We start from the raw sequence: 21,345 nt of genomic DNA on the forward strand, positions 1-21,345 counted from the left end.
GTCATGTTTGGTAAACGCAATGGCCCGTACTAGCGCAGAAGCGTGAAACTCCTAATGAATCACGTGTATTCATTAATATCTTCGGACTGCATTGATGACATTTTTTTTCTTTTTGGGTTAAATGGGCTTTGTCGTTTGCCTCATTTGAAATTCAGTTGTAATGGTAACTGATAAAGGTCAATGGAATAAACCCCGGTTTATATGTTCAGATCTATTAGTAACAAGGTACAGTAGGTGCGAGCTTGTTCATCATTTAAATTTTTTGGCACATGGCAGTCGTCCAGTAAAGAGTGATGTTAACTGACTTCTTACACCCAGATTCATCGGAACTTTCTCTACATCGCAGGCTTGGAGATGAGCTCTCAAAAAAGTTCCTCGGTCCCTACGAGCGACATTACACCCGTCCAGCAGATGATTGCGTCTTGCTCTGGGGCAATTATTACGTCCCTGTTTGGTAAGAGAGTACTGATTTAATATACAATTCTCTAATATATGATAAAATGTATTCACAATTTATTATACAAAAATACGTTAACTGTGTATTAAAATATATAGTTAAATATACTATAATAAAATATATTTTGTGAAATAGACCATAAATTAGATTCAGTGACAATAAATATGTAATTTATATTCGATGTTTTTCTCGTTAAAAGTACCATAAGATGCAGTACTGTAAATTGATTTGCATAGCATCTGGTGATAACTAATATATATATATGGGCTGGTTGTGATGAAATACACAAATACACACTTTTTTTTTGGATTTTTAGTAAAGGACAATGTCCTTGGTTGAAAGGGAATATTAGTTTCATATAGTCTGTAGTCTAATAGTAGGTTATTAATAGTCCGTACCATGTCTAACATTCTTTTGACACATTTCTTAAAAGTACACAATGTTATGGCGTGATGTTTAAATTGGGAAGGGGGAGTTATGACTTCTGAAAAATCACCTTTGCATCACAGGAATACATTGTATTTCAAAACATATTCATATAGAAAACAGTTGTTGTGAATTGTAATTATAGTTAAGTAGTACTAAAATCTTTATTTTTGATCAGAAAATGCAGCCCTGATAATCATAAGAAAAAATAAAAATATATTAGACTCCAAACTTCTAAATGCTAGTTAGCGGACACTTATTTGTTCAAATATAATTATATAATAATTCTGTTTTGTTCATGTTCACAGTAACACCCCTGGATGTGGTGAAGATCAGACTGCAGGCACAAAAGAATCCTTTTCCCAAAGGTAAGCTTGAGCTGCTTTCCGTTCAAATGAAGTCAAACCTCACTCATTAATATTTTGATGATTTGCAGGAAAATGTTTTGTGTACTGTAATGGCCTGATGGATCATATATGTGTCTGTGAGAATGGCAATTCAAAGGCATGGTACAAACCACACGGTCATTTCTCCAGTACTTTGGTAAGCCAAACCATATCAAAGTGCGACCTGAATACAGTTTGTCTCTACCTGTGACGTTTTTTTAAATGTATGCATATTACAGATAGTTTCAACTCATTCAAAAACGTTGTTCTTCTGTTCCAGGATGCCTTTATTAAGATTATACGTATAGAAGGAATCAGGTCTCTATGGAGCGGTCTTCCTCCGACGCTGTGAGTGTTCAGTTACGTATATATCTACTGTCCGAACCAAACTGACCATTGCTGGGGCACAAATAATAAAAATGCATTTCTCTTTATAGAGTGATGGCAGTGCCTGCAACAGTCATTTACTTCACATCTTACGATCAGCTATGTGCAGTTCTCAAGCTCCGGATGGGAGACCGGTCAGATTATGCGTCGCTGCTGGCCGGCGCCATCGCAAGAGGTAACGCTTAACCCTGTTGATGAAGCGTTTGACCTTTTCTCCGCATGCTGAACTTCTTTATCAAAGCGTGCCCGGCTTTACATGAGTGTCCTGCATGTGTCCAGTGGGGTCGGCTACAGTAATCAGCCCCCTGGAGCTGATCCGCACTAAAATGCAGTCTGAGAAGCAGTCGTACCGGGAGCTGAGCACCGTGATCCGGTCAGCGATGCGCATCGAGGGCTGGAGGTCTCTGTGGAGGGGCTGGGGACCCACGCTGCTCCGAGATGTCCCGTTCTCAGGTCAAACACTCAAAGCCCTTCATATTACAGGCTTTACATTTTTGAAAAACACTCGATATATAAACACAAGAATCAAATATACAAAAAGTTTTTTTTTAAAGCGGCAATAATATCTACCCACTAATTATGTACTTTACTTTATAGCAAATAAAGTAATTGCATTCTTTAAATTATTTGTGTACACTTTATAATAAGGTCTTCTTCCTGCAAAATGTATTTTCTTTTGAACTTTCTAAAAAAAATAATTTCCACAAAACGATTAAGCATTCGGGATAATTTTTCACAATACTACTTATCTTACTTTATTTTCTGTCAAATAAATATAGCCTTTGTAAACTTCTCTTTTTAGTCTCAGTTTTTATTCATTTTAAATGTTTCGTTTCTATATTTCTATATTTTATTTCTATAGTTTTAATGTTAATTAAAGTTTAAGATTATTTTTGTTGTGTGTTTTTAGTATTTTAGTTAAAAATAGTTTTAAAATATTATTTCAGTTATAATAAAAATATTTCAGAAGTGTTTTTTATATGCTTGCTTGTTTTAATTGCTTCTATTGTCTTCATCAAGTTGCTTCGGATAAAAGCGTCTGCTAAATGACTAAAATGTCATTTAAAATGTATAATGATCACAAAAACAAGGGGGAAAAGAGAGAGGGTTATAGTTATATCCTAGTGAGCAGAAATGTCTTTACAAAAACATTTTAAAAAAGTCTTGTTTAAGGCGACTTCATATCAGTGTTTAAATGAATATTCTTGGCTGCTGTTTCCTAAATTTTTATCTGACTTTCTGTTTCTCTTTAGCTATGTACTGGTTTAACTATGAGAAGGGTAAAACCTGGCTCTGTCAATACTACAAAGCTACAGATCCAACTTTTGCCATCACATTCACAGCTGGAGCGCTGTCTGGATCGGTGAGTTTGTGATGCACATAGAAGCTCTCATGTATTTAATACAGTTCCGGTGCGATCCCATCACTTTAGGCATTTTTCCCAGGACGTTTGGCTGCATTACATTTGTATAGTAAAACAAGGGTTTTTTTTGGACCTCTTTGACCTAAAATATGTGCTTGAAGTACCCCTTGATTTTTAAGTAAATATTTCAATTATTTAATGGCACATTTGCATGTTTAACGTTTTAAAAGCATGTATATTTTTTAGCCGCTTTAAAATTCTAGTAGTATTTACACAGCTCTTGTTGTTATTATTATGCATTATTGCACATTTAATATTTGACACTTTTTTTTTTAATTTCTTCGTTAATGGTATTAACTCATAGGCATATCCAACTCATAGTTCCCTCACAAACCACCACTTTGGAAAAGCCTGTATTTTCTTGTTTTAGTTTGCATCGGTCATCACATTGCCGTTTGATGTGGTCAAGACAAAACGACAGGTAGAGCTGGGTGAACTGCAGACAATGAAATGTGAGTATTCCGGTGATTATTTTCTAAATATGTTTCTATAAATGGGATTCAGAGCTTTTATAGGCAAACCTGTAATTAATGAGCAGTATTATCTGTGTAGTGTCCACACAAGTCTCATCCAGCACATATTATGTGATGAAAAGAATAGTTGCTGAAAATGGAGTATCAGGACTATTTGCAGGTAAATATATCTGAAATGTAATTTATTTCTGTTATGCAAGTATTTTAATGTATATAATTATATATATTTTGATAATTTGTTTTATATATATATATATATATATATATATATATATATATATATATATATATATATATATATATATATATATATATATAAATATATATATGTGTATATATATATATATATATATATATATATATGTGTATATATATATATATATATATATATATATATATATATATATATATATATATATATATATATATATATATATATATATATATATATATATATATATATATATATATATATATATATATATATATGTATATATATATATATATATATATATATATATATATATATATATATATATATATATATATATATATATATATATATATATATATAGATATATATATCATATATATATATATATATATATATATATATATATATATATATATATATATATATATATATATGTATTTGGAGGCCTGATTTTCAAATCACCACTAGATGTCTCAGCAGTACAGCTCTATTCTCTGTCTCTTCTCCTCAGGTTTTCTGCCGAGGCTGATTAAAGTGGCTCCGGCGTGTGCTATAATGATCAGCACATACGAGTTTGGAAAAGCATTTTTCCGTAGATACAACCAAAAGAAACAAAGGGTGACACATCTACAGCCCAGCATGTGATCTCACACACCGTACCACTGATTTAGATGAACATTTGATCACAGACATTTAAGACACAGTAAATTAACCACAGATTACTCCATATATTTTCCCAACATGCTATCGTTCGTGCTTAGATCATAGAGTTGCTGTGAAATAAATCAGTATTTACTTTCTCTAGTAAATATAAAAATTTTGCACTTAGGTTAAATTATTGAAAATATAGCTAATAGTATAGTTTGATTATTTGTTTTTAAAAGTATTAATTAAAAAAGGTGTAGACCCCCTCCCCACACCTCCCTTTTTTTAGTACATTTACACCAAATGTATTCCCATCAGGCATGGTGATTGTCTTTGTCAGTTGTTCTCTACCTGTTCAGACTTGTTGACTTTTAATTGTAAAGTTAAATGTCTTTGTAGTATTTCCGTTATGTGCTTTCGAGGTTTGAGTTGAATGAAGACTGTGTGCAAATGGTGCCAAAAAATAGACTGAGCAGGGGATTTAAATTTTTCTGTACTTAAATGATTTTTAATTGTTGACTTATACATTTCTTCACCAATTGCCAACAATGAAGTGTCAATATTCACAGCTAAATTGCACTATATGTCCTTTGCTTTTTAAGTGCTTCAAAAATCAGGAACGATTTAAAATCTGTCTGATTTCTTTATTCAGTCCAAAATATTGTCTGTGGTTTTTTTTTTTTTTTTTTTTTAGATTTACAGATTTGTGTTGCTTGAATCAGAAGCGCATTATATCTTATGCGACGCACAAAATTGGAATCCATTTACCTTTCATTTCCAGTGTGATGAAAGTATCGGAATTCATTTCGGCCATCTGTTTACATTCAGTTTTCACACAGTTGCAATTCATTCATATTGACAACACCAAACTAAACATGCAGGATGATGAGGTCGTGTGACAAAAAAATTATAATTGGAGAATGCGTACAAAGTGCTCTGTAATTTAGTATTCCATTGCACACACAGACAATGAGACAAGTTTGTATTTATTGAAAAAACATGATCGTAGATGAGGACATGAAGTTAAATTTTGACTAAACATATTGAGGCAAAATTATAGTTAGCTGAATATATGATATTCATCTCAGTGCGCCCTCGTTATCCTCGCCCCATTTATTTCTGTCACCGTACAACAGAAAATGAACAAAAACTCACAAAAACAGATTTTAAAGCATTGAGGAAGAAAATACATTCAAAAATGTCTGTAAAGGCGACAATTCTGCTAAGTTTTAAACATGTTACCTTTTCAAATGTGAAGGCTAAAACTTGAAACTGAAAAGTAACACTTAAATACTGAAATGCATTTCCTTCATTCCACTATACACATTTAATTGCACATTTTAGATCAAACAGTGCTGTAAGAGATTCCAAAAAAAAACCTTGAGATGCACATTTAGATGTACTGGCTTCTGAAAAGACGAGCTCTGAACAATGTAAAACATGCATTTCACATGTAAGACGTGTATTTCTGCGGCACAGAACTGAAGTCACACACAGGCAGACGAGACATTCTCCAACACTAAGAACATGGATAACCAGCAAGGCATCGTACGAGCTGACGAGACTGTTTCTGGTGAGCGGCAACAAAGGGAATCCTGCTTACGTGTTTCCCTGGGATTTCTGTTATGACTGCACCGATGCTCACGAGCAATCAGACGTTTCTTATCGCTTTCAATCATTTTTATACAGAACCCACAGCTTAAACTGATTTTATAAACGCGTCTGTTTTATGATCCAGTCACACAAGCAATATTTAATGCAATCTTTTTTAGAATGATCGGGTATTAGGAGTATTCAACTTGAACTTCGCAACTCTACAAATTAATTCTAAAATTAATCCTTCTTTTTAAGTAAAAGGGTTCAGGCTAGGGCAGTCAATGGATTAAAAATTAATTAAATACTGCACGTTAATTGTACATTCTGGTTTTATAATCAAATTAACGACAAAAAAAAGCTCTCTAATGAAGAGAATGGTGGCGGATGAAAAAAAAGCATTGAATGGACATTAAAAAAGTGGCTTTGAAGTCAATAAATTATTTATGTCCGTGTCATTGAACATCACCGGCCTATAGTCCACAGCGTCATACAGTCAAAAACAAAGTGAATTGCTCTGGAGGTAGGAAATTACAGCATTTACATACAGATTAGAGGAATTGATTAGCTGAAGTAATTTTTCAGTCGTATTTTTCTATAATTAATTCCATTAAATTGACAAGACTAGTTCAGACGTTTACAGATTAAGCTAAGATATTTGATTGTGAATACATTCTTTTTCAAGTCCACTATGCACCATATCATTTATCATCCTTATTTATTTATATAAATGCATGGCAATGCTTTACTCCAGTGCGCATTAGCCACTATCTGAGAGCGACGGTGGAAAAAAAAAATGCAAAATCATGTTTGAGTGCTGTATGATTATGTAAATCACAGAACTGATGAATATGTAAGACCTCTCCATGAAAGAGGACAGAGTGAATCTTAAACACTTCAGTTAAAAGCCAGAGACAAGAAAAAAAAAAAAAGATTATCAGCATCCACATCCAGCACACCAGAGAAAAATCTCAAATCATATTTCTCTCGCTCCCTAAAAATGGAGTGGCATATGAACAAAGCAGTACTGTTGTTAACATTTCTGTCATAATCATATGAGATTTAATAGAATTAGGGCTCCAGTTTTCCATTCTGACATGGAACACCCACTGTTTGCAACTGAAATAATTCTTGATGAATATAATTTGGTAATATTTTTCTTACTGAAATTTCACAGCTTCATGTTTGTTGATATTTTTGAAAGCTGTCAGAAAATAGTTTAAAATGTTAATTTTACTAAGCATGTTTTTTTTAATGTGTAGAGAGGGTCAGAATGTATTTAATAATTACATTAAAGTGTTTTTAAGAGGAGAAAACATAACATAAAATAAGAGATTTAACTAAATTAAGTTAAAGTTAAAATACAATAAAATATTAAATAAATTAAACAATAAATCTAAAACCAAATCAGATATTGAGACATGCAATGAAATCAAATTTAAAAGTAATAAAGCAATTCAGGATAATTCCACACAGGACAAATTTTATGAAACAGAAGCAAAAACTAAAACACCGTGAAAACCTTTTTATCTGTGGACTTTCCAAAAAACAGCAGACATTCGAAATTTCACAAACGGCTGAAATTCACTGACGTCCTGAGTCGAGATTGTCATTCATCATGATACATTACGCTTCACTATGCTAATGCTAATGCTTACGCTAGCTGTGGACTTCAGCGACCGAATGTTCACATCTGAAAATGAAACTGCACTTCAATTTAAACTAAAAACCAAAATGGGGTTTCATCTTGTCTAGTTGAAATGTCTCTTAGAAGCTCTGAGGACGGTGCCGATAGGTAGCTTTTCGTTTTTCACTGCAATTCGAAGCCCACACCGTCTGAAACAAGTTGGGGTGTTTGTGTACGTATTTATATGTCCATACTTGTCTCTCAAGATGGGGTCAGTCCTGGGCTGGTCATGTCTGTTGTTGGACTGGCCAGATACTCACTGGACTTCAGACTGGCCAGAGATTTGTAACTGGCCATTGAGGTTAAGGAGCCACACAAACCCCTCAGAGACGGAGTATCCTCTTTCCCTGTGAAAACACGAGCGCACGTGCAGTAGTCCCACTGATATCATTTCACACACGAGCGAGGATGATATTATTAAACAGACAAAAGTCAGAGCAGTAGACACAATATGTGAGCAATTTTATTGGAAATCTAACTATTAAAAATTGAGCAATTAAAATAAAGCTAAAATGTATGTTAGATGAAAAAGTAACATTTTTAATTATCAAAATAAAATAAAACGGCAATAAAGTTAAATAAAAAGGGGAAAAACTATTAAACACACACACAATTACTAAAACCTAAAAAAATTAAATATAAAATTATACTGAAAACATATAATTATCTATAAGCTAATTCAAAATATTAATAAGTACCATAATAGAATATAAATAATACTAAAATAATTCTAGAGATACTTTACCCACCCCACAATGCATTGCTCTCAACCTGACTGTTCAATGATGAATGTTGATAAGTGAACAAACTAAAATCAGTGATCAACTGTCATTTAAAAAAAAAACAATGTAATCACATTTCTGTTTTTGTTTACTATTTAAACTATTATTACATTGTTACACTTTTCAGTTCTCATAACTGAAAATAAATGTCATAAATGTCTCATAAATGTCATTAGAAAACAAATATGTATTTACACAACATTTCAGACATCAGTTTACAGCTGCACTGCCTTTATGCAAATTTTTATTTCTGAGAAATTTGTAAAAAAAAAAAAAAAAAATCTATCTATCTATCTAGATAGATAGATAGATAGATAGATAGATAGATAGATAGATAGATAGATAGATAGATAGATAGATAGATAAAAATGTAAATTTGGGTGCATAAATACATAAATTCCTAACTGTCTTAAACTATGCCTTATTTCCTTTGAGATTTGTTTTATTTGTATTGTGGTGGGTTTCATGAGATTAACACAGATATTAAGGAAAGGATGCTGTTATTTACCCTCAGGTGGAGTAAGGGCCATTGTAAAATGACATCATCTATAATAGAGCTGGTTATCAGAGAATGATGTCACCATAGCTGACTCACACACATACACACACACACACACGTGCGCGCATCACAAACCTTCTCTGTGCCAGTGTGTAAGTCCTGCCTTGCTGTCCAGACTGTGTGTGTTCAGTTGTGCTGGCTCCAGAGACATCTGAGAGAGACTCATATCTGCAGAAAGCTGCTCCAAACTCTGGAAGCTTTTGCTGCGCTCACACACACGTAAAAAAACATGTACAAAGAAAACAAGAAAGAAAAATGGTCTTAATTGTCACAAAAACAATACAATAAAGAAACTGAAAATAGCATACGTGTGTTTTCATCACAAACACCATTGAAGTTTGGGTTACAATTAGATCAGCCCATTTAATAACCTCTGTGGGTTATCAATATATGAGAGCGATTGCTGTAGGAAGCATGCCAATACTGTAATGTGATTTGAGAGCTGCAGACGCGAGCTAAAACTAGAGCCTGAGAGCTTTTGCTTCCTGGATCATTCGCTGAGCACCAGCAACTCGACTGGAATCCGATACGAGATGAGTTGTGGTGTGAAGCTGCATGTATCTCATAAGGACGTGTGTAATCTGAGAGGATTCATTCAAAAAGTAGAAAAACAGAAAGCGCATACTCTTCCCATGGTCCTGTGCGTTTCCTGTACAGAAGCGTATCCAAGGCAACCGCATTGGTATCCAAAGCACCAGGTGAGGGCCATTGGTTGGTCAGGTGCGAGGTAAGCTCCTGTCTGGAGCGAAGGTCATGGTTTTTCATCACCGTCCTGGAAAAACAAACATAAAAGCTAAAAAGCTGAAAAAGCAGTATGTGGGGTTGCCAGATATCAGGAGCTTAAATCCCACCACATGACAGGTTTACGAAATCCTACTGTGATACCATACTTTCTAAAACAGCAGCATAAGATTCTTGTTTACAAGACAAGTGTAAACCCAATGGAGCTACAAAAGGCTCACGCAGCCTAAGATCTTATATATGTAGCAAAAAAAAATCATAAACACTTTATATACAGCCACAAATGCTCGTCTTGCACTAGCTCTGTGATGTGAATGTGCATCTTCTCACATTACATACAAATTCACACATGGTTAGATCTTCGTCTGTGTACTTTTGGCTTTTTTTCTCCCACTTCAGAATCGTCCAGCATTGTCATTTTAACTTTTTTTTATTTGTAAAGGGTGTTTGACTTTCTTTGCATGTTAGCCGGGTCGGTGCCTTCGCCTCGTGTGCATGATTACATACTGCGTGACGGCGAGCATCTGCGGGTGAAAGGTATATAAATCAGCTGGTCTAACGTAGACCTGCACTGAAACTACCCATTACAGTCCACTATAAAAAAAAAAAAAAAAAAACATGAAATGGTTTCCTCAAAAACCTTAATTTCTTTTTCACCTGAAAAGAAAAGGCACAAACATCTTGGATGACCTGTGGGTTAGTAAACCATCAAGAAATGTTTATTCTGGAAGTGAACTAATCCTTTAAAAAATATATATTTTCTGACCAATTATATTATCTCTTTACAATCTGGCAACTATGTACTGAAAACTACTCAAATTTAGCTATCTCTAATAAATGCTTATGCTGCTTATGCTGTTTTCTGTCACTAAATCTATAAGTAAACCTCCTCACTGACAGCTGTAATGAATTCAAACATAAATCCTAACCATGTTTTGTAACGTTTGTTGCTGTCCATCTGTACTTTTTTTAATCACGATTACCGATTTAACCATAGTGCAGGAAAATCAACCAGGCTTGTCTAAAAAACCTTCTGTCACACAAATACCTGCCCAAACCTTCCCAGAAATCCATCTTCGTCAACAAGTAACATGAAAGCTTAACATCTGAAAAAAAGCATTAAGTGTCACATATTCTCATTCATAAACGGTCTTTAACCTTAGCTATTGGATTTCTAAACTGACTGCTCAGCTGAAAAATCACTAATAGTGGTCTGCGAACACTCACGGACATCTCTATTGATTCGCACAGATGGTCCGCAGCGGCTGATACAGAGAAACAAACACAAGGCGTAGTTGTATCTACTTAGATAAACAACATATAAACAAGTCAGCTTAAAAAGTTTATCTTTCATAACCAGATCCAAGCAGCCTTTGCCAGACCCAGATTTAAGACCCTGTTCTATTTCTGCAATGCAGTGAATTACCGTCATGATCCAATTAAACACCTGACTGTGAGCGATGTCTTTCCAGATCTACTAGAGGTCCAGAATAAAATATTAGCATGCATATTTTTGTGTTTTTTAAAAAAGTCCCTCGTGCTCAGCAAGGCTGCACATATCTGATCAAACATAGAGATACTGAGAAATATTATTACAGTTCAAAAGAACTGTTTTCTATTTGAATATATTTTACAATTTTATTTATTTCTGCCATAGCAAAGCTGAACTTTCATAATTGTTGCTACACTCTACAGTGTCACAATCCTTCTACTATATGGTTTTTGCTGTTTTGCTATTTTTGTGGAAACACCATTTTTTCTGGATTTTTTTCTTTGTCGAATAGAAAACTCAAAACACAAGAGGTGGTTATTTTTTTAATTATTTTAGAGTTTTCAAGTTATTTGCTGTAATTTCTGATCCATTTAATGCATATAAAATATATTTGATAGATTTTGATAGATAGGTAGTTTGCAAACAAACACATTCGCCCATCAGTCTCTCCTCTAGTCTTTCATTCATTCCCCCGTCCATCGATCAAATCCTCTCTCTGCTTACATGCTGCAATCATCTATTAACTTATTTGCGTCTGTCTCCATAGCAACCCTGCTCTGGTCGAGCTGCTGCCTTCTCCTCGAGCACACGGATCTCCAGAGCTCAGTTGAACCGTGAACTCCAGCTGTCTGACAGGATGAGAGGAGAAACGAATCGGACGACTCGGGATGCAGGAACCATTCAGACATCATCCGTACTGACACTCCGCAGCCACGGAAAACACTAAAGATGAACCGTTCTTCTGCTACACAGCACAGAGCATGATATCAGATGATAAATGAGACCGCACCGCACAGATAATTAACCTTTCCCCTCCTGCAGCTGAACATTTCCATGAGCATGAATCATACTTACACAGGCAAGTTTTAAACAGTTCTGCCAGTTGTGTGTGCAGCGTTTCTGCATGAAATACAGTGTCATATTCAGTAACTAATCACAATTCAGGTTCAAAATCTGGTTCAAGTGTTCTGCCAAGGAGTCACCTGCTGTTCACCTAAAAATTTTAATCATCATTTATATATACAGCTTGATAAATATTGGTAACCATACACTTGCTTGTAGCTACTTCCAGAGTATGGAGAAAATGTCATAAACTGGTAACTTATATCCTGCTAAATATTTATTTATGTGTGTGTGTGTGTGTGTGTGTGTGTGTGTGTGTGTGTGTGTGTGTGTGTGTGTGTGTGTGTGTGCGTGTGCGTGTGCGTGTGTGTGTGTGTGTGTGTGTGTGTGTGTGCGTGTTTAGCATAACAAAAAACTCATACAGTTTTGGGACAACTTGAGTCTGAGTAAATGACAGAATTTTCATTTTTGGATGAACTGTCACTTTTAATGCATTTTTTAAGACAATGTAGTTTCTATTCAAATTAGATCATTTATAGATCATTTGATAGATCAGGTTTGCGTATTATTCACAAAGTTGGCTTTTTAAAAAGATACGATGATGACAATAATTCATTAAATGATGCTGAAATGATAGAGAAGAATATTATGTTACATTTTTGCAGTGCTGTTATTGTTAACTAAATCTATTAAAAATGTTTTTTGAAAACTAAATGAAGTTCAAATAAAATTTAAACATTAGATGAAAAACTTTAACTTAAAAACAACTTAAAATATCTTGAACTTAACTTCAAAATTAAATAAAAGAGTTGATAATATGCACACATGCTAAATGATTACAGGTTCAAACTTACAGCTGATCCTGCAGCTCCAGTATGATGATCTCCAGCTGCTCTTTCTCCAGTTTGTGGCTGATTTCGGTGTCTGTGAGTCGCTGCAGTAGAGATTTATTCTGAGCGACAGACTCAGAGAGCTGAGCTTCCCTCAGACGCACCAGCTCCTCCAGATAACCCTAAACAATTATAATAATTTATGCGATCTGTGTCAGTATTTTCTAGTCTTGCTCCCAGGTCCCCTCAGGATGTCTCTCTTATCTCACACACCTGACTGACTCATCAGTACAGACCCCGCGACCTGATTTGAGGGTACCAGACTAGATACTGACAATATGACACACTCAGGAGCACTGAGAATCACTGATGTAGAAAGTATTACCACTCAATTTAATTCACATGACAGGGAAACTAGTACACTAATTACTGAATATATATATATATATATATATATATATATATATATATATATATATATATATATATATATATATATATATATATATATATATATATATATATATATATAGATATATTTTATAAAACTATTTAAAAACGCATGTAAACAGCATGCAGCATGACTGATTTAAAGTAGAATTTTTACATTTTATATAATTTAGCATTTTTGTGGTTGAATTAGTAAAGAAAGACATTAAAAAAATTATAAAAAATTATTAGAAAATAAGAATACTTAAAGGAATAAAGGAATAATAAAGGAAAAATGTAAGAATTGTATATCACTCAGCAAACTGTACACCAAACACAGAAACAGTACAATTAGTAGCCGTTCTCACCTTCTGTTCCAGCACGACTCTGTATTTCTGCTCTAGTCTTTTGCTCTTGCTGTACCAGGTGCTCTGATCGGCCATCAGACTGGCAGCCATGTGGGATTCTGGAGTGCCTGCTTCACTGCCGCTGCTGCCCAGTGTTCTCATTTCCTCCTCATCGCTGCTAATGCTGTCAGAACTACAGCACGCACACACGTGGAATATTCAGTCTCGTGCATTAGGAAGGCTTAAAGCATGTTCACAAAGCCAGCATGTTTACATGTCTACGCTTTTGTGTAGTGCTCTTACGTTTGTGTGAATTTAAGGTACGGTGTGTAGTCAATGACGACGGGACAGCTCTCATCAAGCCCCTCCCCTTTCAGGCAGAAACTGTCAATCAAGAATGAAAATTTCAGCATAAGCAAACAAATGTACTTTATGTGAGGAGAATGTTACCGTGGCAGAACGTTATAGGAAGTGACTATCCTACAAAATAATACAGAGGCTGTTCTCAGCATCTATATTTGTGTGTGTGTGTTGGGGGCTCACGCCAGCAGGTGTTTTTAAAGCACCACCCATATAATGAATGATCAGCATCCTGTCCCGCTGTGGCACAGCTGAATGTCACTGCCACCCACAGAAAGGAAGTGAATGAACATGAATGTACCTGAAGTCAATGGCATTCAGTCCAATCAGAGTGTCTGCCAGAAGCCCCGCCTCCTCACCCAGAACAACAGCCCCCTCCTCATAAAACCTCCTGGCGAACAAACACACAAAACTGATGAAGACCAGAGAAGGACAATTAGCGCAACTGTTTTCAGCATTGATCATAATAAATGTTTCCTGAGCAGAATATCTATATGATTTCTGCAGGATCACGGGGAAAATGCAACATTGCCATCATATAAATAAACTGTAAAAGTTCATCTAGACCTTGACACGTCGTACTGCTCAAAAAAGGAATATTTTCAAAGTACCTCAGTGACTTTTGAAGAAGTCAAGCTATAAATGGCTTTCTTTTAAATGCCTCTATATATTAAACTGGTATACATGAAAGAATCATAAAGATTTGGCTAAATATGTCGTATGGTGCCGTTTAAACAATCTGTGCTGTGGAGAGGCTGACAACAGAGACCCATAAAAAGATTTGACCACAATCAACCCGCAATCAAATATAAGAGTCTCAGTGTGTGCCTGAGTGCTGAGGAAAGATACCTTGTAGTTTTGAAGTCTCTCAGAGCTGCAGAGATGTATTCAGACAAACGCTTCTCCATTAACGCCACTCTTATCCAGGCACGACCCTGAGAGAAAGAACGAGATGCTCTTACCTGTCAACCACTAAAGCCTTCAACACTGAAGTAACAACACAGCGTTTGAGCCGGCTTTCTGTATTAGCTGACCGCTTGTGATCGAATCATCTGAGACGGATGACCATAGCACATCTAAACAGGACAAGTCTGATCTGGGAGTTTCCTCTGTCACAAAATGTCCCATTTATATTTCATGATAGCATGGTGAAATTTTACAGCAAACCAGAGTTGTTATTTAATACAATTAAAAACTATTTAAAATACAAAAAAATACATACGACATGTAACTATATATATATATATTAGGATAAAAAAAACATTTTAAATGCTGCATCAGCAACTAACTAAAATAAAATTAATTACTAAAATTACTTAAATTGATATGAATTAGTTAATAATTTTTTTTTTGTTTAAAAGTAATAACAATAAAAGCACATAAAGGTTCTAAAACAAACTAAAATTAACACAAAAACAAAACATTATATTAAAAGCTGATACTAATAAACTAATCAAATAAAATAATTTAACTTAAATAAAATATAAATTAAAGCTAATCAAATATTGCTGAAAGGCTGAAAAACAGTGATATGTAAGTGAGTGTGAGAGCTGTTTCATCAAGTTTTTTCAAACCCAAAATGAGTCTATATTTATACCTCATTACAGCAACAAATATTGAATGAATATATAATGAATATATAATGAATTAGTTCATTAAAATATTTAAAAATAATAACAATAAAAGCACATAAAGGTTCTAAAACAAACTCAAATTAACACAAAAACTTAAATGGAAATAAATTAAATAAAAAAATAAAAGCTAAAGCTGACATTTAGAAATGTTGCAATGTCACAACTAACTAAAAAAATAAAATAATTTGATGTACAAAAATGACTAAAATTTAAATAAAATATACATCAAAGCTAACAAATTTAAGCTAAATGAGATATATATATATACAATTTTAATGACAAATGCATGCAACGCAATTGCTAAAACTTAAACGAAAATTGTAATGTAAACTGAGATATAAAAAGGTTAAGTTGATACAATAATAAATACTACAATTGTATATAAATAGACGTGTGTCCTGACCTTCGCTCTAGAGCTGCGGACGTTCTCCATGTTCTCGATGCTGTGGATGCAGCTGTGAGGGACTTTACTGCATGCCACACGCAAGTAATCCCAGAAACTGCGCGGGCTCTCGTAGCCAAACCAGCTGACCTGACCTACAGCGGGAAAACACACACGATGCAGTGTAAAAGCCATTTGATTCCCTAAGAAGAGCTCTGTATTCATTCAGATGCAAAACTCTTGCGGAAAAACAATCAGCTGTGCTATGTTTTTGTGCAGTGAGTGACACTGCGGGCAAATATCCGAGCTAGTAATTGAAAGGGCTGAATCCGACAAGTGACGAGCTCCGCGGGGATTTCTTGCTTTTAAGCGGTTTCAGAGCACATACATAAACATGGAGAGATCAAATATTGCTGAAAGGCTGAAAAACAGCGATATGTAAGTGAGCGTGAGGGCTGTTTTATCAAGCTGCGAGTCGTCTGAGCTTTTCGAACCCAAAATGAGTTACTCAGTGCTGTATTTATACCTCATTACAGCAGCTGGAGTGTGTGTGTGTGTGTGTGTGTGTGTAGGTCTTTTAGCATCACTATGTAATGGTGTGTGAAGCTTCCTTCATAGCTCACTTTAACAGTTAATCAGAGAACATGTCAGTTTATTTGTTCTCTAAGCCTCCGTCGGTTATACATGTTGTTGTTTTTTGTATTATATGCATAATATATTATAAAATGCATATATTAAAACACACACATGCATTTAAATATGTGTGTGTGTGTGTGTGTGTGTGTGTGTGTGTGTGTGTGTGTGTGTGTGTGTGTGCGTGTATAGTTTAATGAGCATCCTCGCTCTAAGAAGCAGCAGGCTGTTTTTTCTACAGTACATTAAAATGTAAATGCCCTATTCAAATATTAAATAATACAGGTGTTTTGCTGTGCTCGCACACATTGAGGATTTATTATGAAATCCAGGTCGGTTTGCTAAAAATGTTCTGCTCAGATAAAGATGAAATGCTGTTTACAATTTCAAAGTGAAACAGGACAGCGTGTTTGTTTTCTTCCTCACCTTTCAGTCTATGGCTGAGAATATGTTCTAGAATGGAGACAAAGTTGATGAACTCAGCAGATGTGTCGTCTATCGTCTCAAAGCACGAGCGATCGATGAGGGTCTTCACTGAGAACCTGCACACTCAAACACACACCATCACGATCATGAGCGCGGAGAAATCTACACGGTACAGTTTAAACACGCAAACATTTCAGTTAAACACTGACAAGCTTTAGTTCTGCAAAGATTTGGTCATATTTGTATGCATCTCCAAACGCATTAAATAAAATTTAATGCTCAAATAATTTCCTTTTGTTCTAATTTGGGTCAATTTATAATATTTACAAATTAGATAATTTCAATTTTTTAGTTCTAGTTAACAATAACTATGCTGCTATTTGGACACAAACAAACAAAACCATAAATCTCAGTTCAGCAAGGAGACAGATGGACATCTACTGTATTCTGTAAAAACCCTAAACTAAAACTTAGAACTAAACGACTTATAGTCAAAAGGAGATGTCTTGTGTTTCGTGGAGCACCATTAGTGCGGTTTATTATGGTCTCATCAAATGTAATTATGGCATAAATGACTGTCCTTTTCATTATCGGCAGCTCCTGCTTTTATGTGTCTCCTCATGACTTCCAAATACCCAGCAGCCTTCATGCAAATGTCATTTCAGAGATAATTTCACTTCTGACATTTCCTTTCTAAAACACACGGAGCAAATGTGGGGGGAAAAAAGAATAACTTAAAGAATAAAGAGTAACGGTTAAATATCATGTTAAGTAACTTATAACTCAAAACTACTATGAAATGCACAGCAGCATTATATGCCAAGGATTTGCAAACACCTTTATGTTTGTGCGTGTGTTTTTTGGGATGTTAAAATACACCCTTGTATTAATATTTTGGTAATTGAAATAATCTAAATAAAAATAAAATATAAATATTAGGTTACAACCTTGAAAAAAGAGAAATGTTATCTTGTCAGCTAAGTAATAAAATGACTAAAACTTAAAAATTTAATAAAAATGAAAAAAAATATATATATATATATATATATATATATATATATATATATATATATATATATATATATATATATATATATATATATATATATATATATATATATATATATATAAATGTAAAAATGACAAATACAGAGAACAAAATTACTATAACGTAAATAAAGATTAAAATGAGAAAAAATATGAATAGACAGTAAAACTGTATATTAATCACACTACAATAAAATATATCTGATTATGGCAAAATGTATGCAAAGTCATGAGGTCATGTGGAACCAATTATCATATTACTGCTTGAATTGTTTAGCGATACACAGTATTTTGTGGCACTGATAGAGTTGCAAAATGACTTTAAAATAGCCTGATGAAAGGTCACATTGACTATATTAAATCTGATCCTCATAAAACCATCTCCTAAAATGTAATTTCTGAAGAAAGCCATCCTGTGCCATCTCACCTAGATTAAACCAGCCTGACATTTTAGTTGAGAATGTCCCAAATTCTCTGAACTTCTTTGAAGTGATCAATTTAGGAGCATTGATCTAGAGCAATTATTCTGATTACAATCAAATATCTTAATTCAAGGCTTTCTGACAAATAGTGAGCGTTCTTTCATGATTCCCTGAACGTCACAGACCGTGTTATCACCCAAAGACAAAAAGACCTGCAGTGATTTATTTCAGTCCTGAATGAACTCTGGATCAGATATCACAGGATAAACATGAGAGGAAATGGATTTTGCTTATCTGTGCCTCTGTTCTTTCTACCTCAGACACACACAGTAAAAATCTGTCTTACTGTGATCGTATATGTGTGGACACGTCATACTCGAAGCCTTTTGATTGGCTGATTCCTGCTGTGCCTCCTCATGGGTATGACATTCATTTGTGTTCAGACAGACGCTTTTCCTGCTTCAAACGTGGCCTTTGTGGCACTGACTAATTACACATATTAATGTAATTAATCATATTCCAGCGAGTGGCACCAAAAAAAAGCACGGTTTAACAGGTTAACCCATGCTTTATTATGTTGCTTCTTGCAGGTTGTGCATTTCGAAATGAAATGTCCAGGGAACGACACAAAAGTGCACAGTTTTATCACAAAAAGAGAAAGAAAAGCTATGTCAAACCTTGAGATTGAGCTCCTAAGCTAAACATAACTGATAGCGTTAACCAAAGCAAACATTAGATAAACCATGCTATTTTATCTTGAGTCTTTGATCAAAAATGCATTCGCTAAAGGAACAATGCCAAGTCTTTGAACAATTTTGTCACGATTCATACTATTTACAAGACTTGCATTGCATTGCTGTATCAGGTGGTCTTCCGAGCAAGTTTACTACATCAGTAATGCCAAAATAAAATCTATTAGTTCACAAATCATGTTTTTTCCAGTGAGCCAAAGTCGCATATTTTGCAATATATGCTGCATTGCAACATGTAAAAAAGCATTGTATGCAACGATAAATAACTAACCGTTTTAAAAGGTTGCACGCATCAAAATTTTATCCGAAAATAAATCTGATACACACTAAACAGAAGGTCAAATTTAGTCTGCTCCATTTTGGGATACAGTGTTGATCCGGCTGTATACTGCACATTTTGGCAAATGTAGCAAATCATGCAGCTAAAACAAGACGTACCGTATCCACTTCAGGAAAGAGATAGGCCTGCTAGATTTCTCAGCAATGCAATATGTACAACACAGAATGGGTCAAAAGTTTTCAAGGTATTGCGTATTTCAACTATTCATTCCCTAGTTAAAATCATTGTTGAGGCTCACTCTTAACCAGCAATAAGTTTTTCTAATATAAACAATGTAAAAATATATTTATAACAAAAAATGCATTAAATGGGGCAAGAATATTATATGTCCGAACGTTGTCTTTGTTTTTTATATGAGTGGCATGAGCCATGATCCTACCATTAAAAAAAAAAAAACACCATAGAAAAGCCAAAATGTTTGGCATGCCTTGGAGAACAATGTTAATGCCATGTTGCATGAATCATTCATTAGCTATCACCACTGTACTTTTTTTAAGGGCTCCATCTACATGACGTGATGCTGTGATGACAGATCTCAGATCAGCGCTTCTGCGTGCAGCACACGTACAGCATCTCGTCTCCCCTGCTCCGGCATCAGCATTTCACAAAAAAACTAACTTGCTAAAAAATAACTATGACATCACCGCCACACATGTCCCGCGCGCCGGTGTGCTGCAGTGATGATGATGAATGTGTAGTCAGATTTTTACCTGCACACGGTGATCAGATTCCTCCTCTCCACGGCTCTGATGCGAGCTACCGCTTTTTTGCGAGCCCCGTTGAAGCCGAGATTTAACGATGCCATGATAACCGTTTATTTCCTCACGTCTTTTTCTCTTCTGATGCTTTGGATCAGTCTCCAGCTGACTGACTCTCACTGGAGCCATAGAAATGGAATAAGCGAGTGGAAAGGCTATTAGCATGAAATGGGTGTATAAAATGGGCGTGGTTTGAGAGGGTTTGGAAAATAATTATTTTATTTTAACTCCTCGTTTGAGGTTTTCATTTTAATTTGATTTTACATATATGTATGTGTGTGTGTTATTTAATCAGTACTAATTTGTAATTAATATTGCGTCTGAAAAAAGACAGTGTTGTCACATGCTTCCTGTTACTTTTCTCAGCGCTGATTAGGATTAACCAATCACCGATTGCTAAACGACGTTACGGAAAATGTGTTTTATAGAAATTGATGAGGTAGATATACAATTTACTGATAGAAACCAATTTTTGTATGTAACAGATTAACGTATGAATCGATTACATATATTGTTTTTACGTGTTTCTAACAATATAAAGGTGCTCAGTGAAGGAATTGTCTTTCAGAGCCAAAATGCGCCCCCTGCTGGATGATTATACTGTGCCTTATAAAAAGTATTAAAAGACGATAGCCGCCCACGTTTGATAAAAAACACTAACGTTAATTTTGGACAGTTTTTTTAGATTTATAAAGTGCCGTTTACATAGCCAGCAAAAATAGTTCATATTATAACGTTTTCTTGAGAAACACCGACTACTAGAAATCATGTTATTAAAAATCTTGTCAGATTCATGACATGTGTAATTTACCACTCGTCTCTAGGTGGCCCCAAGCTACCAGTTCAATCCGAAAACAGCAACAACAAAAAACACAAC

General features: G+C 34.7%; 2 protein-coding genes across 2 annotated transcripts; one reads left to right on the top strand and one right to left on the bottom strand.

Moving 5' to 3' along the window:
• Window positions 1-7: 7 nt before the first annotated feature.
• Window positions 8-5,070, top strand: slc25a40 (solute carrier family 25 member 40). Its single transcript, XM_043261111.1, has 11 exons — window positions 8-225; window positions 319-454; window positions 1,192-1,251; window positions 1,320-1,426; window positions 1,550-1,617; window positions 1,707-1,831; window positions 1,936-2,109; window positions 2,910-3,019; window positions 3,450-3,531; window positions 3,632-3,712; window positions 4,278-5,070. Exons 1-11 carry the CDS (start codon window positions 202-204, stop codon window positions 4,409-4,411), a joined length of 1,101 nt encoding a protein of 366 aa, XP_043117046.1. The 5' UTR covers window positions 8-201; the 3' UTR covers window positions 4,412-5,070.
• Window positions 5,071-5,378: 308 nt separating this feature from the next.
• Window positions 5,379-20,615, bottom strand: rundc3b (RUN domain containing 3b). The gene is made up of 11 exons (XM_043261110.1): window positions 20,421-20,615; window positions 17,150-17,265; window positions 16,112-16,245; window positions 14,924-15,009; window positions 14,376-14,465; window positions 14,018-14,098; window positions 13,736-13,907; window positions 12,963-13,120; window positions 9,658-9,804; window positions 9,108-9,235; window positions 5,379-8,038 (listed from the first exon to the last, which is right to left on the bottom strand). Exons 1-11 carry the CDS (start codon window positions 20,513-20,515, stop codon window positions 7,893-7,895), a joined length of 1,353 nt encoding a protein of 450 aa, XP_043117045.1. The 5' UTR covers window positions 20,516-20,615; the 3' UTR covers window positions 5,379-7,892.
• Window positions 20,616-21,345: the final 730 nt, after the last annotated feature.

The sequence above is a fragment of the Puntigrus tetrazona genome, chromosome 16 (assembly GCF_018831695.1).
Source record: "Puntigrus tetrazona isolate hp1 chromosome 16, ASM1883169v1, whole genome shotgun sequence".
In the NCBI taxonomy this organism is placed as follows: Eukaryota; Metazoa; Chordata; class Actinopteri; order Cypriniformes; family Cyprinidae; genus Puntigrus; species Puntigrus tetrazona.